We start from the raw sequence: 27818 nt of genomic DNA, 5'->3' as shown, positions 1-27818 counted from the left end.
TCACCAGCACAGAGGGGCCAGCCTTGTGGCGGTGTTTTATTGTAGCCGCAGCCCCACGGGTGGATTTGGGGGGGGGTCTCCCCCATTTCCCACCCCCCTCTCAGCGAGGGGGGGCTCGGGGGGTGCAGTTTGGGGGGGCTGTGGGAAGGGCTGAGCCCCCCCCTCCCCCATTTACAGCAGTTACAGACATTTCACCTCAATTAACGTTAAAAAAATAAAACGGGGGGGGGGGATAGGAACGAGCTTGGGGGGCCCCCCCAGGGAAGGCAATTTTGGGGTTCAGCCCCCTCAGTTTCAACAGAGGGGGGCACAGACGGACGTCACGGTGAGACTGGGGGAAGGGAACGAGTTTGGGGGGGTGTGTGGAGTTTGGGGGGGGGGAAGACAAGCTTGGAGTGGGGGGGGCACCGCTGTGGGTACCCCCAAATTTCCCCTCCCCCACCCTGGGGCTTATTCCGGCTTCTTCTTGACCAGACCCGGGAGTTTCGCCTGGATCCTACAGAGAGAGGGGGAGAGATGATTTGGGGAGGCCACAGGGATTTGGGGGGGTCCCCAGGATTTTGGGGGAGCCCCCTGAGCACCTACTTGGCCATGAGGTCCTTGGTCTGCTGGCGGATGAGGCCCATGTAGTGGTTGATCTGCACCTGGAGGGGGAAGAAATGGGGGTTTCAGGGGGGCCCCCCTATTTTCTGGGGGTGTCCCCCTTGATTCTGGGGGGGTCTCGTTGATTTTTGGGGGGATCTGCTCAGTTTCGGCTCACCTGGTATTTCTCGTAGAGGGGCGGGAGGGTGAAGGCCAAGATGTCGGCTGGGGAAAAACAGGGGGAGGGGTTATTTGGGGGGAACCCCCCTCCCCCAGTGCTAATTTTGGGGGTCACCACCCCCAAAATCACACTTTTGGGGGGTCATTTCAGGGGGAGAAGGGGGAGGGTCTCACCGAGGATGAGGAGGGTGATGCCGTTGAAAACGGCTCCCACGTAGGTCATCAACCACATGGTCAGGGCGAGCTGGGGGGGCACAGGAGAGGTTTTGGGGGGTCCTGGCGGGGGTTTTGGGGTGGGGGAGGAGGAGGAGGGGGAGGAAGGCTCCGAACCTCCAGGGAATCCACCAGATCCTCCACCAGGAAGAGGCGGATGAGCAGCTGCAGGCCCCGGTTGAGGTGCTGGGCCACCACGGCCGCGTGCGCCTGGAAGGTCTCAGGGGATAAGGTCACGTCCAGGTCCAGGTAAGTTCTGGGGAGGGGGGAGACAGGTGAGGGGAGCCCCAAAATCCCCACCCTGAACCCCAAAATCTGCCTCTGCACCCCTAAGTTTGTGTCTAAACATCAAAATCCATCTTCACCCCTCCACGCCCTGGAAGGTCTCGGGACATAGGGTCAGGTCTGGGTGAGAAATAGGGGTGGGGACACACCAAAATCCCTCCTCACACCCCCAAAATCCCCCTCCACACCCTAAAATTATTCTTCACACCCCTCTGGACCTCAAAATCCCTATCCATACCTCAAAATCCCTATCCACACCCCAAAATCCCCATCCACACCGCAAAATCCCCATCCACAGCCCCAAAATCCCCATCCACACCCCAAAATCCCCATCCACACCCCCAAAATCCCCATCCACACCCCCAAAATCACCATCCACAACCCCAAAATCCCCATCCATACCCCCAAAATCCCCATCCACACCCCAAAATACCCATCCACACCCCAAAATCCCCATCCACACCCTCAAAATCCCCATCCACACCCCAAAATCCCCATCCACACCCCAAAATCCCCATCCACACTCCAAAATCCCCATCCACACCCCCAAATCCCCATCCACACCCCCAAAATTCTCATCCACACCCCAAATCCTGATCCACACCCCCAAAATCCCCATCCACACCCCAAAATCCCCATCCACACCCCCAAAATCCCCATCCACACCCCCAAAATCCCCATCCGCACCCCAAAATCCCCATCCACACCCCAAAATCCCCATCCACACCCCTCTGGACCCCAAAATCCCCCCCCCAAACCCCCGTGCACCCCAGCCCTGGCCCTGCCCAGAGCAGCCCAGCAGCCCGGCCAGCCCGCCTGTCCCCTTGTGGTGACAGCGCTGTCCCCGAGCCGGGGCTGGCCGTGTCCCTGAGCCCCAAAACCCGCCGGGGGTCCCCAAAAGCCGCGCTCACTTGAAGGGGTGCCCCTCCTCGGATTTCTGCAGGGCCTGCACCACGGCCTTGTAGACGCGCAGGCTGATGGTGACCGAGAGCAGGGCCAGCGCCACGTGTGCCACCACGGTGACAGCGCTGAGCGTGGCCAGCGACAGCAGCAGCACCAGGCTGGCGCCGAAGGCCACCGCGCTCTTCCTCACGTCCCGCCAGAACAGCAGCTCCTGCAGCGCTGTGACAGCGACAGTGGGGACAGCGTCACAGGGGGGACAGCGTCACACAGGGGACACGGGGGACAGCGTCACACGGGGGACAGCGTCACACGGGGGACACGGGGGACACGGGGGACACGGTGTCACACAGGGGACACGGCGGGAGACACGAGTGAAGATATGGGGGACGAGGAGGGGACAGGATGGGGACAAGGAGAGGAAATACAGGGGGACACACAGAGGGACACGAGGGGGACAAGGAGGGGACACGAGGGGGAGATACAGGGGGACACAAGGGGGACACAAAGAGAGATACAGGGGGACAAGGAGAGGACACACAGAGGGACACAAGGGGACAAGGAGAGGACACCGGGGGTCCCTGTTTTGTCCCCACCCCAATTTAGCCCAAACTGAGCTCGATGCCACCTTCCCCCTGAATCCACTGATTACCCTCGCTCATTAAAGCTCATTAAAACAGCCCCTTTGTTACGCACAGCCCTTAATTACACACCCCTAGTTAGAACAGGCGTTAATTAACCCCCCACACACACTGCCGCCGGGTTTGGCCCGAAATCCCCGGATTTCACCCCAGAACAAGGCGCTCCTGAGCCCCCCCCCCACCCCAGCTGCACTTCGGGCTGGGCTCTCCCCGTTCCTCCTCTCCTTTCCCCCATTGCGGGTCCGTTCCCAGCCCCCCCCCCCCCCCGGTTTGGGGCTGGAAAAGGCCCGTTTGGGGCTTTACCTGCCAGGCGGGGCAGGGGCCCGGCCGGGGGGGCCGGGGGGGCTCCCCCAGTTCCCGCAGGGTCTGGTCCCGGGAGGCGGCGGGGACGGGGACAGCCCTGGGGACAGCGGGGACAGCCCCGGGGACAGCGGGGACATCCCTGGGGACATCCTTGGGGACATCCTTGGGGACAGCAGCGGGGGCCTCGCCCGGCGCCTCCTCGATGACCGTGTCGTCGGAGTCACCGGAGCTGTCGGCGTCGGTGGGGACAGCGGTGCCACCCCCGGGGACGGCAGAGATGCCACCCCCTACGCCGGGGACAGCGCCGGGGACGTTCCCGGTGACCTCGCTCTTGCTGCCGGTACGGGGGACACCGCTCCCGATGCCACCGAGGCCGCTCCCGATGCCATTGCCAACGCCAGCGATGCCATTCCCCACGGCGGTGACACCGGCGACACCATTCCCGATGCCGGTGACCCCGGTGATGCCACTCCCAGTGCCGGTGACACCATTCCCGATGCCGGTGACCCCGGTGATGCCACTCCCAGTGCCGGTGACACCATTCCCGATGCCGGTGACACCATTCCCGATGCCGGTGACACCATTCCCGATGCCGGTGACCCCGGTGACGCCATTCCCAACGCCGTTAACGCCATTCCCAGCGCCAGCCACGCTGTTCCCGGTGCCGCCGCCGCCGTGGCTGTCCCCGAGGCCGTCCCCGGTGCCGTCCCCGGTGTCCCCGGTGCCGTTGCCGCGCTCCACCAGGTCCCAGGAGAGCAGCTCGCTGGTGAAGCTGTGCATCTCCCGCACGCACCGCGACACCTCCTCCAGCGCCGCCGCCGAGCCGGGGGGCGGCCGGGCCAGCCCGCGCCCGGGGACACCGGGGACACCGCCGGGGACACCGGGGCCGCCGCGGGGCTTGGGCGGGAAGTGGCAGACGCGGCCCTCGGGGATCTGGCCGAGCGCGGGCCCGAACTCGCGGTCGAAGGCGGCTCGGTCCGGGACCACCTCGAACGGCGACTCCGGTGACTCCGGGGGGCTCTGGGGGTTCCCCCCGCCCGGGGCCGCCCCCCGGTCGCGCCCGCCCGGCGCCGCTGGGGGGTGGGGGGGACACGGTCAGCGGGGTCGGGGTCCCCCCCCAGCTCTGTCCCACTCATTTCTGGCCTCTTGCTCCCCCCCCCGTGGGGGTTTTGGGGTCCCCCCCATCCCAGCCGTGCTGGGGGTGCGGTTTTGGGGGTCCCCTGTGTGTCCCCTCCCCCACAGGAAATTTTGGGGTCGGCCATGCGAGGAGGAGGGGGTGGTTTTGGGGTCCCCACGCAGAATTTTGGGGTTCCCCCGCCCCCATTCCAGCCATGCTGGGGAACCCCCTCCCCCCCCAAAATCGGGGGTTCCCCCAATCTCAGCCATGCGTGGGGACAGGTCTGGGGTCCCCCACTGAATTTTGGGGGTCCCCCCATGCAGGTGGGGGTGAAGCGGCGGCGCAGAGGCTCCCCACACCCCCCCAAAAAACACCCCAAAAATCCGGGGAGGAGAGACCCCAGTTTGGGGCTAAACAAGCCCATTTTGGGACAAACCCAAATTCCATTTTGGGGTTAAAACCTGTCGCTTTGGCTTCAGAACGATGTGGGGGCGCAGGACACCCCAAACCCGCAGCTTTGGGTGCCGAAATTGGGGGTGTCCCCTCCGAGAACCTCCCGTTTGGTGCTAAACCCTCTCATTTTTGGGGCTAACCCCCCCAGTTTTGGGTCTGGAGTGAGGCTGGGGTGCCACTCAGCCCCTCCTCGATTTGGGGGGGATTTTGGGGTCTCTCCCCCCCAGGTTCAGCCCGGGGGGGTCACACGAAGCCCCCCCGGCGGCGGGTGGGACACGGCGCAGGCGGGTCGGGGGTGGGGGGCGCAGGAATTTTGAGGCCAAACCACAGAAAACGACGAATTTCACCTTCAGCAGCAGCGGGGGAGGGGCCGTGCAAAGCTGGGGGGGGGAGCAGCAGCTTTGGGGTGCAGGAGGGGGTGGGGGGCAAAGCTGGGGGGGCTCACCCCGAGAAAGGGAGAAGAAACCGAGTTAAAGAGCAGGAAAAGAGAGAAAAAGAAAAATGTCTATTTTGGGCGAGTTTAACCCTTTGTTGCCATTCGGGGGGGGGGGGCTCAGCAGCATTTGTGCTCCCACCCCTTCAAAAACAGGTGAACCCCCCAAAATCCAGGGGTTATTTTGGGGAGAAATCCCCCCTTTGATGTGACCCCGAGACCCCAAAGTGACCTCGGGGAGCCCCGAAATGGCTCTGGGGACCCTTCCCCAAAATCCAGGGGGATTTTTTAGGGTCTGGGCTTCACTCCCCTGCCCCCCTCAGACATTTTTCTTCCTGGGGGAGCAGGAAAAAAGGGAAGGAGGGAGGGGGAGACTTGCCTGGTGAAGCCGCAAAGAGAGAAACGGGCTGGGAGGAGGAAGAGGAGGAGGAAGAGGAAGAATTGGGGGGATCTGCAAGAGAACACAGAGGGTGAGAGCTCAGCACCCCCCAAAATCCCCCGAACCCCCCCCAGAAGGCGGGGCCGGCGCGGAGCAGCTTCAGGGTGACGCAAAAACCACCGGGAAAATTCCAGCCTGGACCCGATTTTGGGGGCTTTCACCTCAATTTCCCGGCTCTGGGGCGGGGAACGGCGCAGGGAGGGGTCCCGGGGGTCACCCCGAAATTCCCACCCGCCCTTCTCGGCGCTGCAACCCCCTCAGGGCGAGGTTTGGGGTGAAACCGCGGAGTTTCGGGGCGTCCAGGTGGGAACTTTGGGGGGGAAGTCCTGGATGCTCTGGAATGATCGCTGGAATGTGAAAGTGAAATTCCCCCTCCCCAAAATTCCAGGGAAGGACGGACGGAGCAGCAGGCCCCCACGCTCCCTTTTCCTGGGCATTTTCCCCCATTTTCCTGAGAGATGTGGGGCTGGAGGTGTCGCTGCCCATCAAAACCGGCCTCTAAAAAGCTCCTCCACCAACCAAATCTCCATTTCGAAGCCTCTTTGTCCTCTAAAATCCTCCTAAAAACTTTTTTCCCCCGTAAAATCCCCCTAAAAGCATCTTTTCCCCCAAAACGTGCTCCCCCAAAAGCCACTTCCCCTCTGTTTTACCCTAAAACTTCTTTAACCTCCCATTTCTGCCCCCAAGCCTCCTAACCTCGCACCCACCCCCAAAAGGCCCCGTCATCCCCCAACCCCCCCGGGAGTCTCTGCTCCCCAAAATCTGCTCCTCCAAGGCCTTTTCTCCCTTATTTCCCCTCCCCCCCGCCATTCCTTACCCCGTCTCAAAGACTTTTCCCCTCACACCGAGCCCCAAACACCGCCTCCCCCTAGACCTGCCCCCCAAACGCCTCCTGCCCCCAATAACCGCCCCCCTAAGGCCTTTCCCCCCTATTCCTGCCCCTCCTGCCCCGTTTTTGCCTCACACCCAACGCCCGAGGGCTCCTTCCCCTCACGCCCCCGCCGAGGCCTCACCCTCCTCACCCCCCTCAGGCCCCGCCCGGCCCCTACCGGCGCACGACATGGAGCTGCCGCCCACGCAGCCCCCGGCCCGCGTGGAGGAGGAGGAGGAGGAGGTGACGGAGGTGGCAGAGGAGCTGGAGGAGACGAGCGAGGACTGCGCGGCGGAGTCGGCCATGGCGGAGCGCGGAGCGAGCCCGTCCGTGCGGGGCGGCGGCCGCGCCCCGACTGCGGGGGGGGCGGTGCCGCCGGGGGCGTGGCCGGCGCCAGCGCACCAATCAGCGCCCCTCACCTGCTGCAGCTGGGCGGGGCTTGCGCGTTTGAACCAATCAGCGCCACGCAATGGCCGCGCGCCGCCCTCTCCGCCGCAGCTCGGCGCTGATGCGCATGAGCAGAACGGAGGGGCGCTCCCGCAGTTGCCATGGCAGCAGCTCGGGGTGGGGGGAGAAGCTGCGCCTGCGCGCGGCTGCAGCGGCGCGATGAACGACGGGAGTTGTAGTCCCAGGAGCGCCCCGCACAAGGGTAAGGGGTTTTGGGGGGGTTCCTGTGAGGGAGGAGCGTTTTGGGGGCTCTGCACCTCCGCACTCCAGTGTCAGGGGGGAATGCGCTCCTGAAGGCGCTGAGGGACCGTAGGACGCTTCTTAGAGGGCGGGGGGAGACGCCTGCACCCTGCTGAAGGGCAGGGAGGTGCCAGCTCCTTCCCCTGTGTGGGGGCAGCGCAGCACCGCTGCCTGAGGGGGGCGAAGGGGCCGCAGAGCGCCCGACTGCGGAGTGGGGGGGACCTCGGTGGGGAGGGGGCCATAGAGAGCTCCTGGAGGCGCAGAGAGCGCCGTCATGGCGGGCAAAGCGCGCCCCCTGGCGGGCGGGAGGACCGGACCGCACAACCGGAATAGGGCGGGGCCCGCCGACATCACGTGAGATCACCCGACCCCGCCCCTCTCCTTGGCCCCGCCCACCCGCGGAGCCGCCAATGGCAGCGGGAGGCTTGGCCGTGACGTCACATGGCCACGCCTTCTCATGCGAGGAGGGAGGGGGCGTGGCCTGGGGAATGCGTGACATTTGATTGAGCCAATAGCGAGGTGAGGGCGGAGGCGTCCGGGCCAATGAAAAGCCAGGTTTGAGGAAAGAGGTGTGGCCGCCGCTGACAGTGGGCGTGGCCGCTGGCGGGCGGCCAATGGGGTGAGAGGGGGCGGGGCCAGCGGGGCCGCCGGGCCGCGGGGCGAAGCGGCGGTCGCGGAGCGGTGAGTGGGCACCACGTGACCTCCGGTATCGCCCGACTATCGCGACATGGCCCCGGCCATGCAGGGCAGCCCCGGGGGGAGGAGGGGCCGGGCCGCCTGCCCAGCGCGGGGGCTGCGACCCCCGCGACCTCCCCCGCTAACCGCGAGCCCCGGAATCGGGGACCCCCCGTGGGACCCCCTATAGGATCCCCCTCAGGATCCCCTATAGGGCCTGGGACCTCCTATAGGTCCTCAGAGGCCCTGTGGGTCCCGGGACCCCCCATTGGGCCCCCTTTGGGACCCCCCATAGGATCGCCTATAGGTCCTGTTGGGGCCCGGGACCCCCTTTGGGATCCCCTATAGGGCCTGTGACCCCCTATGGGGCCCGGGACCCCCCTTTGGAATCCCCTATAGGGCCCGACACCTCCCCGTGACCCCCCCATATGGTTCGAGCCCCCCCCGTGGAGCCCCAGTGCTCCCAGTGCTCCCAGTTTGCCCCCCGGTGCCCCCCGGTGCCCCCCCGGCCGGACTTTGCCCCCCCAGCCCCGGTCAATGATTAACGGGGGGGCGGAATTGGGGGCGGGGGCTGCGGGAGGGGGCGGGGGAGCCCCGGGGGTTGGGGGGGGGGTCGGTGGGGTCGGTGAGGGGCTCGGGAGGGAGGGAGGGGACAGCGGAGAGGGGACAGGGACAGGACACGGCCCGGGGACAGCGCGGGGAAGGTACCGGGGCTGGGGGGGCGGAATTGGGGGGTGGGAGAGGGAGTCGTGGGTTCAAATTTGGGGGGGTTGTGCAAGGGGGGGGTTGTGCAAGGGGGGGGGCGATTGTGCAAGTGGGGGACAAGCCCGGGCAGGACTCTGAGTGTGCAAAAGGGGGGGGGGGGGGGGGGGGACTTGTGTAAAAACCCTCGTGCAAAGTGGGGGGAGGAGATTTGGGAGGATTTTGGGGGGGATTTTGGGGGGGATTTTGGGGGGAGACCCCCGTGCAAGGGGAGGGGGGGTGGGGGAGGTCAAAGGTCAGTGGGGCAGAGGGGAGTGGGGGAGGGGGGGGAGCCCCAGGGGCTTTTTTTAATCAAGGGGGGGTCAAAGGTCAGTGGGGCAGAGGGGAGCGGGGGAGGGGAGGGGGATTGACCCCGAGGGGGGGTTGGGGTCGCACTGACCCCCCCTTTTCCCCCTTTTGCCCCCCAGATGTTCCAGCTGTGCCGCCCCCGCGGGGGCCGCCCCCTCCTGGGGCTGCGGCTGCTCCGGGGCCCCCCCGGGCCCGCCCGACCCCACAGCAGCGCCCGACCCCTGCGCAAGGTCCTGGTGGCCAACCGGGGTGAGTGGTGGGGACACCCCGGGACACCCCCGGGACACACCCGGGACCCCCCGGGACACCCCCGGGACACGGGGACACCCCCGGGACACCCCCGGGACACCCCCGGGACACCCCCGGGACACGGGGACACCCCCGGGACACCCCCGGGACACGGGGACACCCCCGGGACACCCCTGGGACACCAAACCGCCTGAGCCCCCCCCTGTGTCCTCTGGATCCCCCAATGTCCCTTTAATCCCCCCGGCCCGGAGCCGGTGTGGCCCCAGTGAGGTGGCCAAGCTGTGTCCCCAGTGTCCTCAGAGTGTCCCCATAGTGTCCCCGGGGTGTCCCCATGTCCTCAGAGTGTCCCCAGGGTGTCCCCAGGGTGTCCCCATGTCCTCAGAGTGTCCCCAGGGTGTCCCCAGGGTGTCCCCAGGGTGTCCCCAGGGTGTCCCTACGTCCCCATGTCCCCAAGGTGAAGTCACCATCCACGTGTCCTGGCCGTCCACAGAGTTCAGGATCCGCACGGCGGTCGTGTCCCTGTCCCCGTGCCATGTCCCAGTGCCTGTGCTGTGTCCCCAGAGTGTCCCCAGAGTGTCCCCAGAGTGTCCCCAATGTCCCTGTTCCCAAGGTGGAGTCACCGTCCGCGTGTCCTGGCCATGCGCGTGGAGCTGGGGATCCGCGCAGTGGCTGTGTCCCCGTCCCTGGGGTGTCCCTGGGCTGTCCCTGGGTGTCCCCATGTCCTCAGGGTGTCCCCGGGGTGTTCCTGGGGTGTCCCTGGGTGTCCCTCGGGTATCCCCGGGGTGCCCCTGGGCTGTCCCCAATGTCCCCCACGTCCCCACGTGCCCAGGGGAGATCGCCATCCGCGTGTTCCGGGCCTGCACGGAGCTGGGGATCCGCACGGTGGCCGTGTACTCGGAGCAGGACACGGGGCAGATGCACCGGCAGAAGGCGGACGAGGCGTACCTGGTGGGGCGGGGGCTGCCCCCCGTGCAGGCCTACCTGCACATCCCCGACATCATCCGCGTGGCACAGGTGGGGACACCTGGGGACAGCGGGGACACAGCTGGGACAGCTGGGGACAGCCTCAGACACACCTGGGGACAGCAGGGACACACCTGGGACAGCGGGGACACAGCGGGGACACACCTGGGATAGCTGGGGACAGCTGGGGACACACCTGGGGACAGCTGGGGACACACCTGGGATAGCTGGGGACACAGCTGGGGACAGCAGGGACACACCTGGGGACAGCGGGGACACAGCTGGGATAGCTGGGACACACCTGGGACAGCTGGGGACAGTTGGGGACGCACCTGGGACAGCGGGGACACACCTGGGATAGCTGGGGACAGCCTCGGACACACCTGGGACACACCTGGGGATATAGGGGACACACCCAGGACACACCTGGGGACAGCAGGGACAGCCTCAGACACATCTGGAACACACCTGGGCATACCTGGGCACAGCAGGGACAGCCTCAGACACATCTGGAACACACCTGGGATAGCTGGGGACAGCCTCGGACACACCTGGAACACACCTGGGGATATGGGGGACACAGCGGGGACACACCTGGGGACAGCAGGGAGGGGACACTGGATATCAAGGACAGTGACACACTTGGGGACATCGGGGGTGTGCCCTGGCCCTGGAAGGGGGTGCTCTCATGGCCCCCCCTGTGCCCCTTTGTGGGGACATTGGGGTGGCCCCTGAGTGCCCACGGGGGTGTCCTGGTGACCCCATGACCCCCCAAAACCCCCGAGGGTGCCCTGGTTACCCCGAGGGTGCCCTGATGGCCCTGAGGGTGCCCTGGTGGCCCTGGGGTGCCCTGGTTGCCCTGAGGGTACCCTGGTGGCCCTGGGAGTGCCCTGGTGGCCCCGAGGGTGCCCTGGTTACCCCGAGGGTGCCCTGGGGGCCCTGGGGGTGCCCTGGTTACCCCGGGGGTACCCTGGTTGCCCTGAGGGTGCTCTGGTTACCCCGAGGGTGCCGTGGTTGCCTTGAGGGTGCCCTGGTGGCCCTGAGGGTGCCCTGGTTACCCTGAGGGTGCCCTGGTGGCCCCAAGGACACCCTGGTGGCCCCGGGGTGCCCTGGTGGCCCCAAGGACACCCTGGTGGCCCCGGGGTGCCCTGGTGGCCCCAAGGACACCCTGGTTACCCCGGGGGTACCCTGGTGGCCCCGAGGGTGCCCTGGTGGCCCCGGGGGTGCCCTGGTGGCCCCAAGGACACCCTGGTGGCCCCGGGGTGCCCCGGCTGCCGCTGACCCCGCTGGCCCAGGAGAACGAGGTGGACGCCATCCACCCCGGCTACGGGTTCCTGTCGGAGCGGGCGGATTTCGCCCAGGCCTGCCTGGACGCCGGCGTGCGCTTCGTGGGGCCGCGGCCTGAGGTGGTCCGGCAGATGGGAGACAAAGTGCAGGCCCGGGCCATCGCCATCGCTGCGGGTGGGGGTCCCGGGGGGCTCGGGGGGGGCTTAAAGGGGATTTGGGGGGGTTAAAGGGGATTTTGGGGGGGTTAAACAGGGATTTGGGGGGGTTATGGGGCGTTATGGGGGGATTTGAGGGGGTTAAAGGGGGATTTGGGGGGGTTAAAGGGGATTTGGGGGGGTTAAAGGGGGATTTGGGGGGTTAAAGGGGATTTGGGGGGGTTATGGGGAGTTTGAGAGGGGGTTCGGGGGGGTTATGGGGAATTTGAGGGGGATTTGGGGGGGTTATGGGGAGTTTGTGGGGTTATGGGGGGCTTAAAGGGGGATTCGGGGAGGTTATGGGCAGTTGGAGGGGGTTTGGGGGCGTTAAAGGGGATTTGGGGGGGTTAAAGGGGATCTGGGGGGGTTAAAGGGAATTTGTGGGTGTTTGGGGGAGTTTGAGGAGGTTAAAGGAGAATTTGAAGAGGTTAAAGGGGGATTTGGGGGGTTATGGGCATTTGGGGGGGATTTGGGGATCTTGTGAGGAGTTTGGGGGGGTTCAATGGGAATTTTGGGGGGTTATGAGGGGATTTGGGCAGGTTCAAAGGGAATTTGGGGGTTAAAGGGGGATTTGGGGGCTTATGGGGATTTTGGGCGTTTCAGGGAGGATTTTGGGGGGTTTCAGGGTCTTTTTGGGGTTTCTTGGGGAATTTTGGGGCTTTCAGGGGGGATTTGGGGTTTTTTTGGGGTTTCAGGGGGGGATTTTGGGTTTTTTTGGGGTTCTGGGGGGGATTTTAGGGTTTTTTGGGTTTCGGGGGAGATTTTGGGGTTTTTTGGGGGTTCAGAGGGGATTTTGGGGTTTTTTTGGGGGTTCAGGGGGGATTTGGGGTTCCAGGGGGGATTTTGGGTTTTTTTGGGGGGTTTCAGGGGGGATTTTGGGGTGATTTTGGGGGGATTTGGGGTCTCTGAGGCGCCGTGCCCGCAGGGGTGCCGGTGGTGCCGGGGACGCCGTCGCCGGTGTCGACTCTGGCCGAGGCTCAGGACTTCGCCGCCCGCGTCGGTTTCCCCGTCATCCTCAAAGCCGCCCACGGCGGCGGCGGCCGCGGCATGAGGGTGGTCCGAGCCCCCCAGGTACCGACCCCGAGCCCCGGCACCCAAATCCTCCGGAATTCCCCAGAACCCAAACTCCCCAGAACCCCAAATCCCCTGGAATTCCTGTGCCCAGAACCCAAATTCCCCAGAACCCCAAATTCCCTGGAATTCCTGTGCCCAGAACCCAAATTCCCTGGAATTCCAGCACCCAGGAACCCGAATCCCCCAGAGCCCCAAACCCCCAGAACCCCAAATTCCCTGGAATTCCTGTGCTCAGAAACCCAAATTCCCTGGAATTTCAGCACCCAGGAACCCAAATCCCCCAGAACCCCAAACCCCCAGAACCCCAAATCCCCTGGAATTCCCCAGAACCCGAATTCCCCAGAACCCCAAATCCCCTGGAATTACTGTGCCCAGGACCCCAAATTCCCTGGAATTCCAGCACCCAGGAACCCGAATCCCCCAGAACCCCAAACCCCCAGAACCCCAAATCCCCTGGAATTCCTGTGCCCAGGAACCCAAATGTCCCGGAGCCCAAATCCCCCAGGATTTGGGGGCAAATCCACAGGAGCACAAATCCCTCAAAATCCCCCAGGAATGCCAAATCCCCAGAGGCCCAAATTGCTGGGAAATGAAATTCCCCAGCAACACCAAATCCCTGCACCCCAAATCCCTGCACCCCAAATTCCTGCACCCCAAATCCCTGCACCCCAAATCCCCAGGGCTGCGCCTGCCCAGGAACCCCCAATTCCCACAACCCCCAATCCCTGGGACTCAAATCCCCAGGACCCCAAAATTCCAGGAGCTCTCACGTCCCCAGACCCCCAAACCCGCAGCCATCCCAACCCTCAGGAACCCCAAATCCTGGATTTGGGGGGACCCCGGTGTTTGAGGTACCCCAGGTTTTGGGGTACCACATTTGGGGTAATGTGATGTGGGGGGGGGAAATCCCAGATTTGGGAAGAGCCCGGAATTTTGGGGACCCTGGATTTGGGTTGGGGGTATCCTGGGAATTGGAATTCCTGGATTTAGGATTGCCAAGATTTGGGGTTCCTGCAGGGATATCCTGGGGTTTGGGGTTGCTGGGTTTTGGGGTCCCTGGGTTTTGGGGTCATTGAAATTTGGGGTCACTGAAATTCAGGGTTGCTGAGTTTTGGGGTCCCTGGAATTTGGGGGTCCCTGGAATTTGGGGAGCCACTTTCGGGGTCCCGCAGGAGCTGGAGGAGAACTTCTCCCGCGCCACCTCGGAGGCTTTGGCCGCCTTTGGGAACGGGGACCTGTTCGTGGAGAAATTCATCGAGCGCCCGCGGCACATCGAGGTCCAGATCCTGGGTACGGCCGCCTCGGGGGCCCGCGGGGCTTTTTGGGGGTCCCCGAGTCTCTGAGAGGCCCTCGGGGCTTTTTTTGGGGTCCCCAAGACTCTGAGAGGCCCTCGGGGGCTTTGGGGGGGTCTCTGGGGACGTTTAGGACGCCTGGACAACCGTGGTCCCTTCAAGGGTCCATTTTTGGGGTTCCCAGGTCCCTTTTTGGGTTGTTAGTCCATTTTCGGGGTTCCCAGTTCCAGTTTTGAGGTTCCCAGTTCCATTTTGGGGGTCTGTTATTCCATTTTTGGGGCTCCCAGTTCCGTTTTTGGGGTTCCCATCTCCATTTTCGGGGTTCCCAATCCCCCAGGTGATGCCCACGGGAACGTGGTCCATCTCTACGAGCGGGACTGCTCGGTGCAGGTCCCTTTTTGGGTTGTTATTCCATTTTCGGGGTCTGTTATTCCAGTTTTGGGGTTCCCAGTTCCATTTTTGGGGTTCCCAGTTCCATTTTCGGGGCTCCCAGTTCCATTTTTGGGGTTCCCATCTCTGTTTTCGGGGTCCCAGGTGATGCCCACGGGAATGTGGTCCATCTCTACGAGCGGGACTGCTCGGTGCAGGTCCCTTTTTGGGTTGTTATTCCATTTTCGGGGTCTGTTATTCCAGTTTTGGGGTTCCCAGTTCCATTTTTGGGGTTCCCAGTTCCATTTTCGGGGCTCCCAGTTCCATTTTTGGGGTTCCCATCTCTGTTTTCGGGGTACCAGGTGATGCCCACGGGAATGTGGTCCATCTCTACGAGTGGGACTGCTCGGTGCAGGTCCCTTTTTGGGTTGTTAGTCCATTTTTGGGGTCTGTTATTCCATTTTGGGGGTCTGTTATTCCATTTTTGGGGTTCCCATCTCCATTTTCGGGGTTCCCGATCCCCCAGGTGACGCCCACGGGAACGTGGTCCATCTCTACGAGCGGGACTGCTCGGTGCAGCGCCGGCACCAGAAGGTGGTGGAGATCGCCCCGGCAGCGCGGCTGCCGCCGGAGCTCCGCGCACGCCTGGCCGACGACGCCGTGCGCCTGGCCCGGCAGGTGACACCGGGGACACCGCGGGGACACCGCGGGGACACTGATGGGACAGCCTGGGGACACCCCGGGGACAGCCCAGGGACAGTGGGGACATCACGGGGACAGCAGGGACAGCACAGGGACAGCAGGGACACCCCAGGGACAGTGGGGACACCACAGGGGACAGTGGGGACATCACAGGGACAACAGGGACACCCCAGGGACAGTGGGGACACCCCTGGGGACAGTGGGGACATCACAGAGACAGCAGGGACACCCCGGGGACACCCCTGGGACAGTGGGGACACCCCTGGGGGCAGTAGGGACATCACAGGGACAGCCCAGGGACAGTGGGGACACCCCTGGGGACAGTGGGGACATCACAGGGACAGCCCGGGGACACCCCTGGGACAGTGGGGACACCACAGGGGACAGTGGGGACATCACAGGGACAGCAGGGACAGCCCAGGGACACCCCTGGGACAGTGGGGACACCACAGGGGACAGTGGGGACAGCACAGGGACACCCTGGGTGAATGGGGGTGGGATCCTGGGAGGACATTGAGGGACTCAGGTGGACATTGGGGGGTTCAGGTGGACATTGGGGGGCTCAGGTGGACATTGGGGGGGCTCAGGTGGACATTGGGGGGTTCAGGTGGACACTTGGGGGGCTCAGGTGGACATTGGGGGGGTTCAGGTGAACATTGGGGGGCTCAGGTGGACATTGGGGGTTCAGGTGAACATTGGGGGGCTCAGGTGGACATTGGGGGTTCAGGTGAACATTGGGGGTTCAGGTGGACACTGGGGGATCTGGAGAACATGGAACGAGCAGCAGAACAAGGGCAGCACCCCAGGAGGACATTGGGGACCCTGGGGGGACCCCGGGGGTCGCAGGACAGGGGCTGGGGGCGCCCGGACCCCCTGACGCGGCCCGGGGGTCCCAGGTGGGCTACGAGAGCGCCGGCACCGTGGAGTTCCTGGTGGACCAGAGCGGGGATTATTATTTCATCGAGGTCAACTCGCGGCTGCAGGTGGAGCACACGGTCACCGAGGAGATCACCGAGTGAGCCGGGGGGACCCCAGGAATGGCAGGGGGACCCCAGAAATGGCATGGGGACCCCAGAAATGGCACGGGGACCCCAGGAATGGCAGGGGGACCCCAGAAATGGCATGGGGACCCCAGAAATGGCACGGGGGACTCCAAAAATGGCACGGGGAACCCAGAAATGGCACGGGGGACTCCAAAAATGGCACGGGGACCCCAGGAATGGCACGGGGAACCCAGAAATGGCAGTGGGACCCCAAAAATGGCACAGGGACCCCAGGAATGGCATGGGGGACTCCAACAATGGTGGGGGGGATCCCAAAACCAGCGGGGGAACGAACCCAAAACCAGCAGGGGAACCCAAAAACAGTGGAGTGCCCTAAAAATGACAAGAGGACCTGCTGTGTCCCCATGTGTCCCCATTGTCCCCATGTCCCCTGACCCCCTGTGTCCCGTGTCCCCATGTCCCCCCATTGTCCCCATGTCCCCCCATTGTCCCCCGTGTCCCCTGACCCCCTGTCCCCGTGTCCCCATATCCCTGTGTCCCCTGTCCCCCATGTCCCCATTGTCCCCCGTGTCCCCATGTCCCCTGATCCTGCGTCCCCCCATGTCCCCCATTGTCCCCCATGTCCCCTGACCCCCTGACACCGTGTCCCTGTGTGCCCCCATTGTCCCCCGTGTCCCCTGACCCTGTTCCCCCGTGTCCCCAGCGTGGACCTGGTGCACACGCAGCTGCAGGTGACCATGTGCCGCTCCTGTCCCTGTGTCCCCATGTCCCCCCACTGTCCCCCATTGTCCCCCATGTCCCCTGACCCTGTTCCCCCGTGTCCCCAGCGTGGACCTGGTGCATGCCCAGCTGCAGGTGGCCGCCGGCCGCTCTCTGCCCGAGTTGGGGCTGCAGCAGGAGCGGATCCGCGTCAACGGCTGCGCCATCCAGTGCCGCGTCACCACCGAGGACCCCGCGCGCGGCTTCCAGCCCGACACCGGCCGCATCGAGGTGCGGGACCCCCGGGGCCACCGGGGACAGCCCCGGGATGGGGACAGCCCCGGGACACCGGGACACCGGGATGGGAACAGCCCCGGGATGGGGACAGCCCCGGGACACCGGGACACCGGGATGGGGACAGCCCCGGGACACCGGGGACAGCCCCGGGACACCAGGACACCGGGATGGGGACAGCTCTGGGACACCGGGACACCGGGATGGGAATAGCCCCGGGATGGGGACAGCCCCGGGACACCGGGATGGGAACAGCCCCGGGACACCGGGACACTGGGATGGGGACAGCCCCGGGACACCGGGACACCGGGATGGGGACAGCCCCGGGACCCCCACAGTGGAATCCCCCTGGGACTTCCCTTGGTGTGTCCGTAGGTTTGGAGGGATCTGTGGGTGTGTTCGTTGGATTTCGGGGGGTTCCCATTGGATTTTGGGGCGTTCCCATTGGATTTCGGGGGGTTTCCGCTGTATTTTGGGGCAATCCCGTTGGATTTTGGGCTGTTCCCGTTGGATTTTGGGGCTGTTCCCGCTGGATTTTGGGCTGTTGCCGTTGTATCTCGGGTTGTTCCCGCTGTACCTCGGGGTGTCTCCATGCTCTGGGGGTGCTCCCGCTAGATTTCGGGGTGTTCCTGTTGGATTTGGGGCTGTTCCCGCTGGATTTTGGGCTGTGCCCGTTGGATTTTGGGCTGCTCCCGCTGGATTTCGGGGTGCTCCCACTGGTTTCGGGCTGTTCCCATTGGATTTCGGGCTGTTCCCGCTGGATTTCGGGCTGCTCCCATTGGATTTTGGGGCTGTTCCCGCTGGATTTTGGGGTGCTCCCGCTGGATTTTGGGGTGCTCCCGCTGGATTTCGGGGTGTTCCCGCTGGGTTTTGGGCTCTTCCCGCTGGATTTCGGGGTGCTCCCATTGGATTTCGGGTTGTTCCCATTGGATTTTGGGGTGCTCCTGCTGGAATTTGGGCTGTTCCCGCTGGATTTTGGGCTGTTCCCGCTGGATTTCGGGCTGTTCCCATTGGATTTTGGGGCTGTTCCTGCTGGATTTTGGGCTGTTCCCACTGGATTTTGGGCTGTTCCCGCTGGATTTTGGGCTGTTCCCGCTGGATTTCGGGCTTCTCCCGCTGGATTTTGGGGTGCTCCCATTGGATTTCGGGGTGCTCCCACTGGATTTCGGGGTGCTCCCGCTGGATTTCGGGGTGCTCCCGCAGGTGTTCCGCTCCGGGGAGGGGATGGGGATCCGCCTGGACGGCGCCTCGGCATTCCAGGGCGCGCTGATCTCGCCGCACTACGACTCGCTGCTGGTCAAGGTGGTGGCGCACGGGCCGGACCAGCCGGCGGCCGCAGCCAAGATGAGCCGGGCGCTGGCCGAGTTCCGCATCCGAGGGGTCAAGGTGGGCCCGGGGGGGCCCCGAGGGGCTCGGGAAGGGATTTGGGGGGGCCCTGGGGTGACATTGGAGGGTGGGGGAGGTTTTGGGGGGGGTCTTGGGGAGCTGATGTGACCCAGGAGGGGTTTGGGGGAGTTTTGGGGTGGTGCATGAGAGGGTTTGGGGGATTTTGGTGGGGGGGTGAGGGGTTTGGGGGAGTCTGGGTGACTCCCACACCTCCATGCCCTGCACGGGGATTTGGGGAGGGTCTCGATGTCCTCCGTATGGATTTAGGGGGGTCCTGACATCTCCCATGTGGATTTAGGGGTGTCGCGATGTCCCCCATGTGGATTTTGGCAGCTCCTGACGCCCCCCACACCCCGCACAAGGCTTTAGGCACCTCTTCCTCCCCCGCCCCGAGGTTTGGGGGTGCAGCAGCCACCCCCAGCCCTCTTTGGGGGTCTCGGGGCGCCCCCAGCCCTCTGCGGGGGTCTCGGGGCGCCCCTGACCCGCCGTGTCCCCGCAGACCAACATCCCCTTCCTGCAGAACGTGCTGGCCCACCCGCAGTTCCTGGCGGGCGCGGCCGACACGCAGTTCATCGACGAGAACCCCGAACTCTTCCACCTGCGGCCCAGCCAGAACCGCGCCCAGAAGCTGCTGCACTACCTGGGTCAGCCCGGGGGGCACCTGGGGGGCACCCGGGGGGCACCTGGTGGGGCTGCCGGGGGTTTTGGGGGGGTCTGTGGACACGCCTGGGCCCCCACAGGGTGGAGGAACCCACCCCTGGTATCTGCAGGTGTGCCCAGGTGTGGGGCTTGTCCCCTCCAGGTGTGCCCAGGTGTGTCCAAGGGTCCCCAGGTGTCCCCAAGTGTGGGGTTTGTCCCCACCAGGTGTCCCCAGGGGTATCCAAGGGTCCTCAGGTGTGGGGATTGTCCCCTCAGGTGTCCCCAGGTGTGGGGTTTGTCCCCCCAGGTGTGGGGTTTGTGTCCCCCAGGTGTCCCCAGGTGTGGGGATTGTCCCCTCAGGTGTCCCCAGGTGTGGGGATTGTCCCCTCAGGTGTCCCCAGGTGTGGGGTTTGTCCCCTCAGGTGTGGGGTTTGTGCTCCCCAGGTGTCCTCAGGTGTGGGGATTGTCCCCTCAGGTGTCCCCAGGTGTGGGGCTTGTCCCCCCAGGTGTGGGGTTTGTGCCCCCCAGGTGTCCCCAGGTGTGGGGTTTGTGCCCCCCAGGTGTCCCCAGGAGTGATCAACCCCCAAGTCCCCTCTCCTGTGGGGTCTCAGAGGAGCCTGGCAGAGGCCGGGCAGGGTCTGGGGGGCTCTGGGGGGTTTTGGGGGGGGTCCCAGGGGCTGTCACCCCCCTGTCACACCTGTCCCCCCCCAGGTCACGTGATGGTGAACGGGCCCAGCACCCCCCTGCCCGTGAAGGCCAAAGCGGCGCTGGTGGAGCCGACCCCGCCCCCGGTGCCCATGGGTGAGTGGGGGGGCCCGGCCCAGGGGGTCCCCAGACTGTCCCCAAAGTGTCCCTGGGGTGTCCCCAAAGTGTCCCCGGGGTGTCCCCAGACTGTCCCCAAAGTGTCCCCGGGGTGTCCCCAAAGTGTCCCCGGGGTGTCCCCTGGGTGTCCCCTGCCCCACACTGACCCCTGCCCCACACTCTGCCCCTCTCTGCCCCTCTCTGCCCCACACTGCCCCACACTCTGCCCCACACTCTGCCCCACACTCAGCCCCTCTCTGCCCGTCACTGACTGCTCTCTCCCCTCTCTGCCCCCTGCCCAACACTGCCCCACACTCTGCCCCTCACTGCCCCTCTCTGCCCCTCACTGCCCCCTGCCCCACACCCTGCCCCACACCCTGCCCCACACCCTGCCCCTCGCTGACCGCTCTCTGCCACCTCTCTGCCCCCTGCCCCACACCCTGCCCCACACCCTGCCCCTCACTGACCGCTCTCTGCCCCATGCCCCACACTCTGCCCCTCACTGCCCCACACTGACCGTTCTCTGCCCCACACTCTGCCCTGTGCCCCACACTCTGCCCCACACCCTGCCCCACACCCTGCCCCACACCCTGCCCCTCTCTCCCCTCACCGCCCGCTCTCTCCGCTCTGTGCCGCAGGCGCGCCGCCGCCGGGGCTGCGGGCGGTGCTGCAGCGGGAGGGCCCCGGGGGCTTCGCGCGGGCGCTGCGGCGCCACCGGGGGCTGCTGCTGACCGACACCACCTTCCGCGACGCCCACCAGTCCCTGCTGGCCACGCGCGTCCGCACCCGCGACCTCGCCCGCGTCGCGCCCTTCGTGGCCCACGCGCTCAGCCCCCTCTGCAGCATGGAGACCTGGGGCGGTGCGGGCGGGGCCGCGAGGGGCGGGGCTTGGTGGGGCGGGGCCGCGAGGGGCGGGGCAGCAAGGGGAGGGGCTTGGTGGGGCGGGGCCGCGAGGGGCGGGGCTTGGTGGGGTGTGGTGGTGAGGGGAGGAGCTTAGAGGGGTGGGGCAGAGAGGGGAGGGGCTTGGTGGGGAGGGGAGGGGCTTTGGAGGGTGTGGCAGAGAGGGGAGGAGCTTAGTGGGGCGTGGTGGAGAGGGGAGGAGCTTAGTGGGGTGTGGTGGTGAGGGGAGGAGCTTAGAGGGGTGGGGCAGCAAGGGGAGGAGCTTGGTGGGGTGTGGTGGGGAGGGGAGGAGCTTAGAGGGGTGGGGCAGAGAAGGGAGGGGTTTAATGGGGTGTGGTGGTGAGGGGAGGGGTGTAATGGGGTGTCCAAGTAAGGGGAGGGGCTTAACTGGGGTGTGGCAGAAATGGGAGGGGTTTAATGGGGTGTGGCAGATGTGGGAGGGGCTTAATGGGGTGTGGCCATGGCGGTAACAGCAGGGCTTGACTGAAGGGGCGTGGCTGTCATGTGATGGGCGTGGCTCTCGTGCAGGGGGCGTGGCTCTCGTGTGGGGGGCGTGGCTCTCGTGCGGGGGGCGTGGCTCGCCCAGAGGGGCGTGTCAGCGAGCCGGGCGTGTCCCCAGGTGCCACCTTCGACGTGGCCATGCGCTTCCTGCACGAGTGCCCCTGGGAGCGGCTGCGGGAGCTGCGGCGCCTCGTCCCCAACATCCCCTTCCAGATGCTGCTGCGCGGCGCCAACGCCGTGGGCTACACCAACTACCCCGACAACGTCGTGCACCGGTGCGGGGACGCCGCGGACACCGGGGGGACACCGTGGGGACACTGCAGGGACATGGGGACATGGGGGACACCGGGGACACGGGAACATGGGGACACTGCAGGGACATGGGGGACACCGGGGACACGGGAACGTGGGGACACTGCAGGGACACCGGGGGACAATGGGCTCCTTGGGGACACCTTGGGGGCACTGTAGGGACACCAGAGGGACATCGCAGGGACACTGTGGGGACATTGCAGGGACATCACAGGGACACTGCAGGGACACAAGGACACCATGGGGACACCACAGGGACACTATGAGGACATGGGGACATTTGGGACACTGGGGGATGTTGGGGGACATGGGGGCATGGAGGGGCAGAGAGGGACATGGGGACGTTGGGGGACATGGAGGGACTTGGGGACAGGGGACATTGGTGACAAGTGGGGCTACGTGGGGACGAGAGGACAGGGGACACTGGGGACGTAGAGGGACATGGGGGACAGGGGACACGACAGGACAGGGGACTGCAGGACACACAGGGGACACTGGGGACACGATGGACCCTGCGTGGCCAGAGCCGCCCCGGGGTGGGCGACGCCGTGGGACGTCCCCGTGACGGCCGCCCCGTGTGCCCAGGTTCTGCGAGGTGGCCGTGGCCAACGGCATGGACATCTTCCGCGTCTTCGACGCCCTCAACTACGTGCCCAACCTGCTGCTGGGCGTGGAGGCCGCGGGCAGCGCCGGCGCCGTGGTGGAGGCCGCGCTCTCCTACACCGGCGACGTGGCCGACCCCACGCGCACCAAGTACAGCCTGGACTATTACCTGGGGCTGGCCCGCGAGCTGGTGGCAGCGGGGACACACGTGCTCTGCATCAAGGTTTGGGGGGGCCCGGGGGGGAACTGGGGGGATTTGGGGGTCCTGGCGGGGTTTGGGGGGAGTTTGGGAGGAATGGGATGGGGTTGGTCTGGGGCTGGTGGCAGCAGGGACACACGTGCTCTGCATCAAGGTCTGGGGGGTTTGAGGGGGTTTGGGGGGGATCTGGAGGGTCCTGGCGGGGTTCGGGGGGAGTTTGGGGATCCTGGGATGGTTTGGGGGGAGTCTGGGGGGAATGGAATGGGGTTGGCCTGGAGCTGGTGGCAGCGGGGACACACGTGCTCTGCATTGAGGTCTGGGGGGTTTGAGGGGGTTTGGGGGGGATCTGGAGGGTCCTGACAGGGTTTGAGGGTTTTGGGGGTGTTTCGGGGTCATGGGTGGATTTGGTGGTCCTGGGGGGGGGGTTGGGGAGTCCTGGGGGAATTTGGGGGGGGGTTGGGAGTCCACTGTGACCCCTGTCCCCCATGACCCCTGTGTCCCCACGCCCCCCGTGACCCCCATGACCCCTGTGTCCCCATGACCCCCCGTGACCCCCATGACCCCTGTGTCCCCATGACCCCCTGTGCCCCCCATGACCCCTGTGTCCCCATGACCCCCTGTGCCCCCCATGACCCCTGTGTCCCCTCCCCAGGACATGGCGGGGCTGCTGACCCCCGCGGCTGCCCGGCTGCTGGTGGGGGCCCTGCGGGAGCAGCACCCCGAGGTGCCCCTGCACGTGCACACCCACGACACGGCCGGCGCCGGCGTGGCCTCCATGCTGGCGGCTGCCCAGGCTGGCGCCGACGTGGTGGACGTGGCCGTGGACGCCATGTCCGGCATGACCTCCCAGCCCAGCATGGGCGCCGTGGTGGCCTGCGCCCGAGGGACCCCGCTGGACACAGGTGGGGACAGCGGAGGGGGAGGGGACAGCGGGGGGGAGGGGACAGCAGGGCTTGGAGGGACACCCAGGGTTTGGGGTGACACCCAGGGGTTGGGGTGACGCTGAGAATTTGAGGTGACACCAAGGGTTTGGGATGACACCCAGGGTTTGAGGTGACATTGAGGGTTTGGAGGGACACCAAGGGTTGAAAGGGACAATGAGGGTTCAAGGTACCACCAAGAGTCTGAGAAGTCCCCAGGGGCTGAAGGGGACAATTGCAGTTTGAGGGACAGCGAGGGTTTTGAGATGTCACCAAGGGTTGAAGGGAACAGTGGGGGTTTGAGGTGACACCGAGGGTTTGAGATGTCACCAAGGACAACGAGGGCGAGGGACACCAAGAATTGGAGGAGATGCCAGGAACTGGGGGGACAATGAGGGCTTGAGGTGTCACCAAAGGTTTGGAGGTGTCATCAGGGCTTTGAGGAGCCACAATGGTTGTGGAGGCGCCACCAGAGCCAGAACTTCATTCCCAATCCATGATGCCCCCCACACCACACCCCCGCGGTGTCCCCGCGGTGTCCCCACGTGTCCCCTGTCCCCAGGCATCGACCTGGAGCGCGTCTTTGAGTACAGCGAGTACTGGGAGGCGGCGCGGGGCCTCTACGCCGCCTTCGACTGCACGGCCACCATGAAGTCCGGCAACGCCGACGTCTACGAGAACGAGATCCCGGGCGGGCAGTACACCAACCTGCACTTCCAGGCCCACGCCATGGGGCTGGGACACAAGTTCAAGGAGGTCAAGAAGGCCTACACCGAGGCCAACAAGCTGCTCGGGGACCTCATCAAGGTGGGGTGGCCCTGGGAGCTCTGTGGGGCCTCCACAGGAGGGTGTCCATGGGGTGGGTGGTGGCCGTGGGGTGATGGCCATGGGGTGGTGGCCGTGGGGTGGGTGATGGCCGTGGGGTGGGTGGTCTCCAAGAGAAGGCCTCTGTGGGGCAGGTGGTGTCCGTGGCGTGGAGGATCTCTGTGGGGTGGGTGGTCTCCATGGGTGGGTGTCCCACCCAGGGTGGTCATGTGGTGACCCCCGGGGTGCTCCAGGAGGGTCCCCCCATGCTGACCCATGAGATGACCCCTAAGATGAGATGACCCCTAAAATGAGGTGACCCCTGAGATGACCCCAAGAGCTCACCCAAGAGGTTCCCAACGCACTGACCCATGAGATGATCGATGAGGTGACCCCTAAGATGACCCTGACACTTCACCCAAGAAGTTCCCCCCGCACTGACCCAAGAGCTGACCCATGAGGTGACCCCAAGTTGCTCCATGAGTTGAGTGTGAGGTGACCCCGAAGTTCTCCCGAGGAGCCCCCGCGGTGACCCCGCCATGGCGCTGCGGTGCCCCATGGTGACCCCGCCGTGACTCTGCGGTGCCCCGTGGTGACCCCGCCGTGACTCTGCCCTGACCCTGTGGTGACCCCGCCGTGACTCTGCCCTGACCCTGTGGTGACCCCGCCGTGACCCTGTGGCACCCCCGCAGGTGACGCCGACCTCGAAGGTGGTGGGGGACCTGGCGCAGTTCCTGGTGCAGAACGGGCTGTCCCGCCAGGAGGCCGAGGCGCGGGCGGACGAGCTCTCCTTCCCCCGCAGCGTGGTGGAGTTCCTGCAGGGCCACATCGGGGTGCCCCCGGGCGGCTTCCCCGAGCCCTTCCGCTCCCGTGTGCGTCCCGGGGGCGCTGAGGGCACTGGGGGGGACTGGGAGGGGAGGGGGATGCACTGGGAGGGACTGGGAGCAACTGGGAAGGACTGGGAGAGGAATGGGAGGGACTGGGAGAGGAGTGGGATGGCACTGGAAGGGGACTGGGAGGGACTGAGAGGGGACTGGGAGGGAACTGGGATAAACTGGGAACAGCCTGAAACCAAACTGGGAGCACTGGGAGGGACTGGGAGGAAACTGGGGGGGAACTGGGAGGGACTGTCCCATTTCCATGGTGCCCCCCACCCCATTTCCATCTCCCCCACCCCATTTTCCTGGTGTCCCCCACCCCATTTCAAGCCCCCCATCCCATTTCCATTGCGCCCCCCACCCCATTTCCATCTTCCCCACCCCATTTCACGCCCCTGCCCGCAGGTGCTGAAGGATCTCCCGCGGGTCGAGGGGCGCCCGGGGGCGTCGCTGCCCCCCCTGGACTTCGAGGCGCTGGGCCGGGAGCTGGAGGAGCGGCACGGGGCCCCCCCCAGCCCCGAGGAGCTGCTCTCGGCCGCGCTCTACCCCAAAGTCTACGAGGAGTTCCGCACCTTCAGCAGCACCTTCGGGCCCGTGGCCTGCCTGGGCACCCGCCTCTTCCTCGAGGGGCCCGCCATCGCCGAGGAGTTTGAGGTGAGGGGCACTGGGGGTGCTGGGGGGCACTGGGGGGCACTGGGAGGGACTGGGAGGGACTGGGACCTGTGCACGCCTGGAACTCCTTGCCCAGCCCGGTGCAAACGTGGTGAGATCCTGCACATCCCTTACACAGCAGTTACACACCAATTACACACCAATTACACACACTGCACATCCTTTACACAGCAGTTACACACCAGTTACACACCAGTTCCACACCAATTACACACCAGTTACACACCCCTGGACACCCTTACACCGCAGTTACTCCCCATTTACTCTCAGGTGGAGCTGGAGCGGGGGAAGACGCTGCACATCAAGGCGCTGGCGCTCGGGGACCTGAACGCGGCCGGGCAGCGCGAGGTTTTCTTTGAGCTCAACGGGCAGCTGAGATCCATCCTGGTCCGAGACACGCAGGCGCTCAAGGTCGGGGGGGTTTTGGGGCAGTTTCAGGGGGTTTGGGACAGTTTGGGGGGGATTTTGGGGGAGTTTGGGTGATTTGGGGGGATTTAGGGGGAATTTGGGGGGGTTTGAGGGGCGTTTTGGGGGATCTGGGGAGATTTTGGGAGGGTCTGGAGGGGGTTTGAGGGGGATTTGAGGGGTGTGGGGGGATTTGGGAAGGTTTGAGGGGAGTTTGGGAGGGATTTGGGGAGAGTTTGGGGGGAATTCGTGGGGGTTTGAGGTGATTTGGGGAGAGTTCAGGGGCCTTGAGGTGATTTTGGAGGTGTCTGAGGGGATTTGAGGGAGTCTGAGGGGATTTTAGGGAGTCTGAGGCGATTTTGGTGAGTCCTGGATTTTTTTTCAGGGCTCTGAGGAAGTTTTTGGGGGAGTTTTGGAGGGGTCGGAGCCGCCTCAGGGGGGTCTGAGGGAGTTTGAAGGGACACGGGGGTGACTTTGGGGGACACGGGGATGACTTTGGGGGACACGGGGATGATTTTGGGGACACGGGGGTGACTCTGGGGGATGCAGGGATGACTTTGGGGGACACGGGGATGACTTTGAGGCACACGAGGTGGCCCGAGGTGACCCCGGAGTGTCCCACCTGACCTCTGCCCCCTCCGGTTCCTCCCCCCAGGAGATGCACGTGCACCCCAAGGCTGAGAAGGGCGCCAAGGGCCAGGTGGGGGCCCCGATGCCGGGGGAGGTGGTCGAGGTCCGGGTCAAGGAGGGGGCGACGGTGGCCAAGGGCGACCCCCTGTGCGTCCTCAGCGCCATGAAGATGGAGACCGTGGTGACGGCGCCCGTGGCGGGCAAGGTCACCAAGGTCCACGTGCGCCCCGGGCTCAGCCTCGAGGGCGAAGACCTCATCGCCGTCATCGAGTAGATTTTGGGGGGTTTCCCCCCAAAAAAATCCCCCCAATTAACCCCAAAACTCCCCCCGGAAACGACCTCGCAAAAATGGGGCGTGGCCCCTTTAAGAGCCCCACCCCCCCCGTGGGTGGTGCCCCCTGGTGGGGGCTGGGCGGTACAACAAGGCCTTAATGGGGGGGCGTGTCTTAATTAGGGGGGGCCACGTCTTAATTAAGAGGTGCCCCGTGAAGGGGGGGGTCCCGCTTTGGGGGGACACCTCAATTTTGGGGAGGGGGGAGCCCTAATTTTGGGGGGGTCCTTTTTTAGGTTGGTACGATCCATTTTGGGGTGGGGAAGACACACCCAATAATTGGGGTGCCCCCCCATCCATTTTTTGGGCATTTCACCCCATTTTGGGGGCTGAAACTTTTTTGGGTGGGGGGGGTGGAGCAGAGTTTGGAGGGGGGTCACCCCATTTTTGGGGGCTTCATTTCCTGCAGGCCCCCCCGCCCCGATTTTGTCCCTGCCCCACACAGATTTTGAGCCGGCCAAATTCCCCCCCCCCCATTTTTTGGGGGTCCCCTCGCACTTTGGGGGGAGCCCCCCGCCCTCCCCCCATCCCTGCCAAGCTGCCTTAGGGGGATCTGGAAGATTTTGGGAGGGGGGAGGGTTGGGGTGGGTGTGGCCGCCCCTCCCCCATCCCCCCCCACCGCCCCCCTCTGCTTTTGCCAAACGCCCCCGGGGTGGGGGAGGGGAGGGGGCGGAGCCTGTGACCAAAGGAGGGGCTTGAACTGGACTTTGTGGGGGGAGGGGCCGCCCCTCCCCCCTCCCTGCGGGGGAAACGAACTGGAGAGGGAGGGTCCGCCCCTCCCCCACACGCCCCCTCCCCCACCCCCCATTTTGGGGGGTCCCGGGCAATAAAAACTGGACTAACGGTGCCGGTGGTGTGGGGGAGGGGCTGCCGGGACCCCC

At 65.3% G+C, this 27818-nt stretch overlaps 2 protein-coding genes across 5 annotated transcripts; one reads left to right on the top strand and one right to left on the bottom strand.

Moving 5' to 3' along the window:
• Positions 1-22: 22 nt before the first annotated feature.
• On the bottom strand, positions 23-6809 carry RTN3 (reticulon 3). Of its 3 annotated transcripts, XM_041712024.2 has the most exons (8): positions 6596-6797; positions 5487-5558; positions 2172-2382; positions 1093-1231; positions 937-1006; positions 761-807; positions 586-644; positions 23-496 (listed from the first exon to the last, which is right to left on the bottom strand). In XM_041712024.2, the coding sequence occupies exons 1-8, from the start codon at positions 6720-6722 to the stop codon at positions 451-453; spliced, it is 771 nt and encodes a 256-aa protein (XP_041567958.2). In that variant the 5' UTR covers positions 6723-6797; the 3' UTR covers positions 23-450. The 3 variants fall into 3 exon arrangements, with proteins under 3 accessions (XP_041567958.2, XP_041567959.2, XP_072776423.1); XM_041712025.2 differs by lacking the exon at positions 5487-5558 and having other exon boundaries at positions 6596-6796; XM_072920322.1 differs by lacking the exons at positions 23-496; positions 586-644; positions 761-807; positions 937-1006; positions 1093-1231 and adding an exon at positions 3105-4177 and having other exon boundaries at positions 2206-2382; positions 6596-6809.
• Positions 6810-7044: 235 nt separating this feature from the next.
• PC (pyruvate carboxylase) lies at positions 7045-27784 on the top strand. 2 transcript variants are annotated; one of them, XM_041711989.2, is made up of 21 exons: positions 7045-7066; positions 8949-9078; positions 9908-10092; positions 11337-11502; positions 12448-12593; positions 13769-13886; positions 14784-14935; positions 15856-15974; positions 16791-16953; positions 18160-18342; positions 18842-18986; positions 19693-19782; positions 20421-20642; positions 21302-21458; positions 22081-22321; positions 22950-23199; positions 23780-24024; positions 24714-24893; positions 25305-25553; positions 25842-25982; positions 26632-27784. In XM_041711989.2, exons 2-21 carry the CDS (start codon positions 8949-8951, stop codon positions 26878-26880), a joined length of 3531 nt encoding a protein of 1176 aa, XP_041567923.2. In that variant the 5' UTR covers positions 7045-7066; the 3' UTR covers positions 26881-27784. The 2 variants fall into 2 exon arrangements, with proteins under 2 accessions (XP_041567923.2, XP_041567924.2); XM_041711990.2 differs by lacking the exon at positions 7045-7066 and adding an exon at positions 7696-7785.
• Positions 27785-27818: the final 34 nt, after the last annotated feature.

Source organism: Taeniopygia guttata, chromosome 31 (genome assembly GCF_048771995.1).
Source record: "Taeniopygia guttata chromosome 31, bTaeGut7.mat, whole genome shotgun sequence".
NCBI lineage: Eukaryota > Metazoa > Chordata > Aves > Passeriformes > Estrildidae > Taeniopygia > Taeniopygia guttata.
The sequence above is the reverse complement of the archived record's forward strand: the minus strand, read 5'-3'. Positions and strand labels throughout refer to the sequence as shown.

Coding starts and splice junctions, on each gene's coding strand:
- RTN3 (XM_072920322.1), bottom strand. CDS start 6,722: ATGGCCGACTCCGCCGCGCAGTCCTCGCTCGTCTCCTCCAGCTCCTCT. Junction 4,178..5,486: donor TCTCTTTGCGGCTTCACCAG/GCAAGTCTCCCC, acceptor CCCACCCCCCAG/CGGCGCCGGGCGGGCGCGAC. Junction 2,383..3,104: donor GCCCCTGCCCCGCCTGGCAG/GTAAAGCCCCAA, acceptor TCGCTGTCACAG/CGCTGCAGGAGCTGCTGTTC.
- PC (XM_041711989.2), top strand. CDS start 8,949: ATGTTCCAGCTGTGCCGCCCCCGCGGGGGCCGCCCCCTCCTGGGGCTG. Junction 9,079..9,907: donor GGTCCTGGTGGCCAACCGGG/GTGAGTGGTGGG, acceptor CCACGTGCCCAG/GGGAGATCGCCATCCGCGTG. Junction 23,200..23,779: donor AGGGACCCCGCTGGACACAG/GTGGGGACAGCG, acceptor CCCTGTCCCCAG/GCATCGACCTGGAGCGCGTC.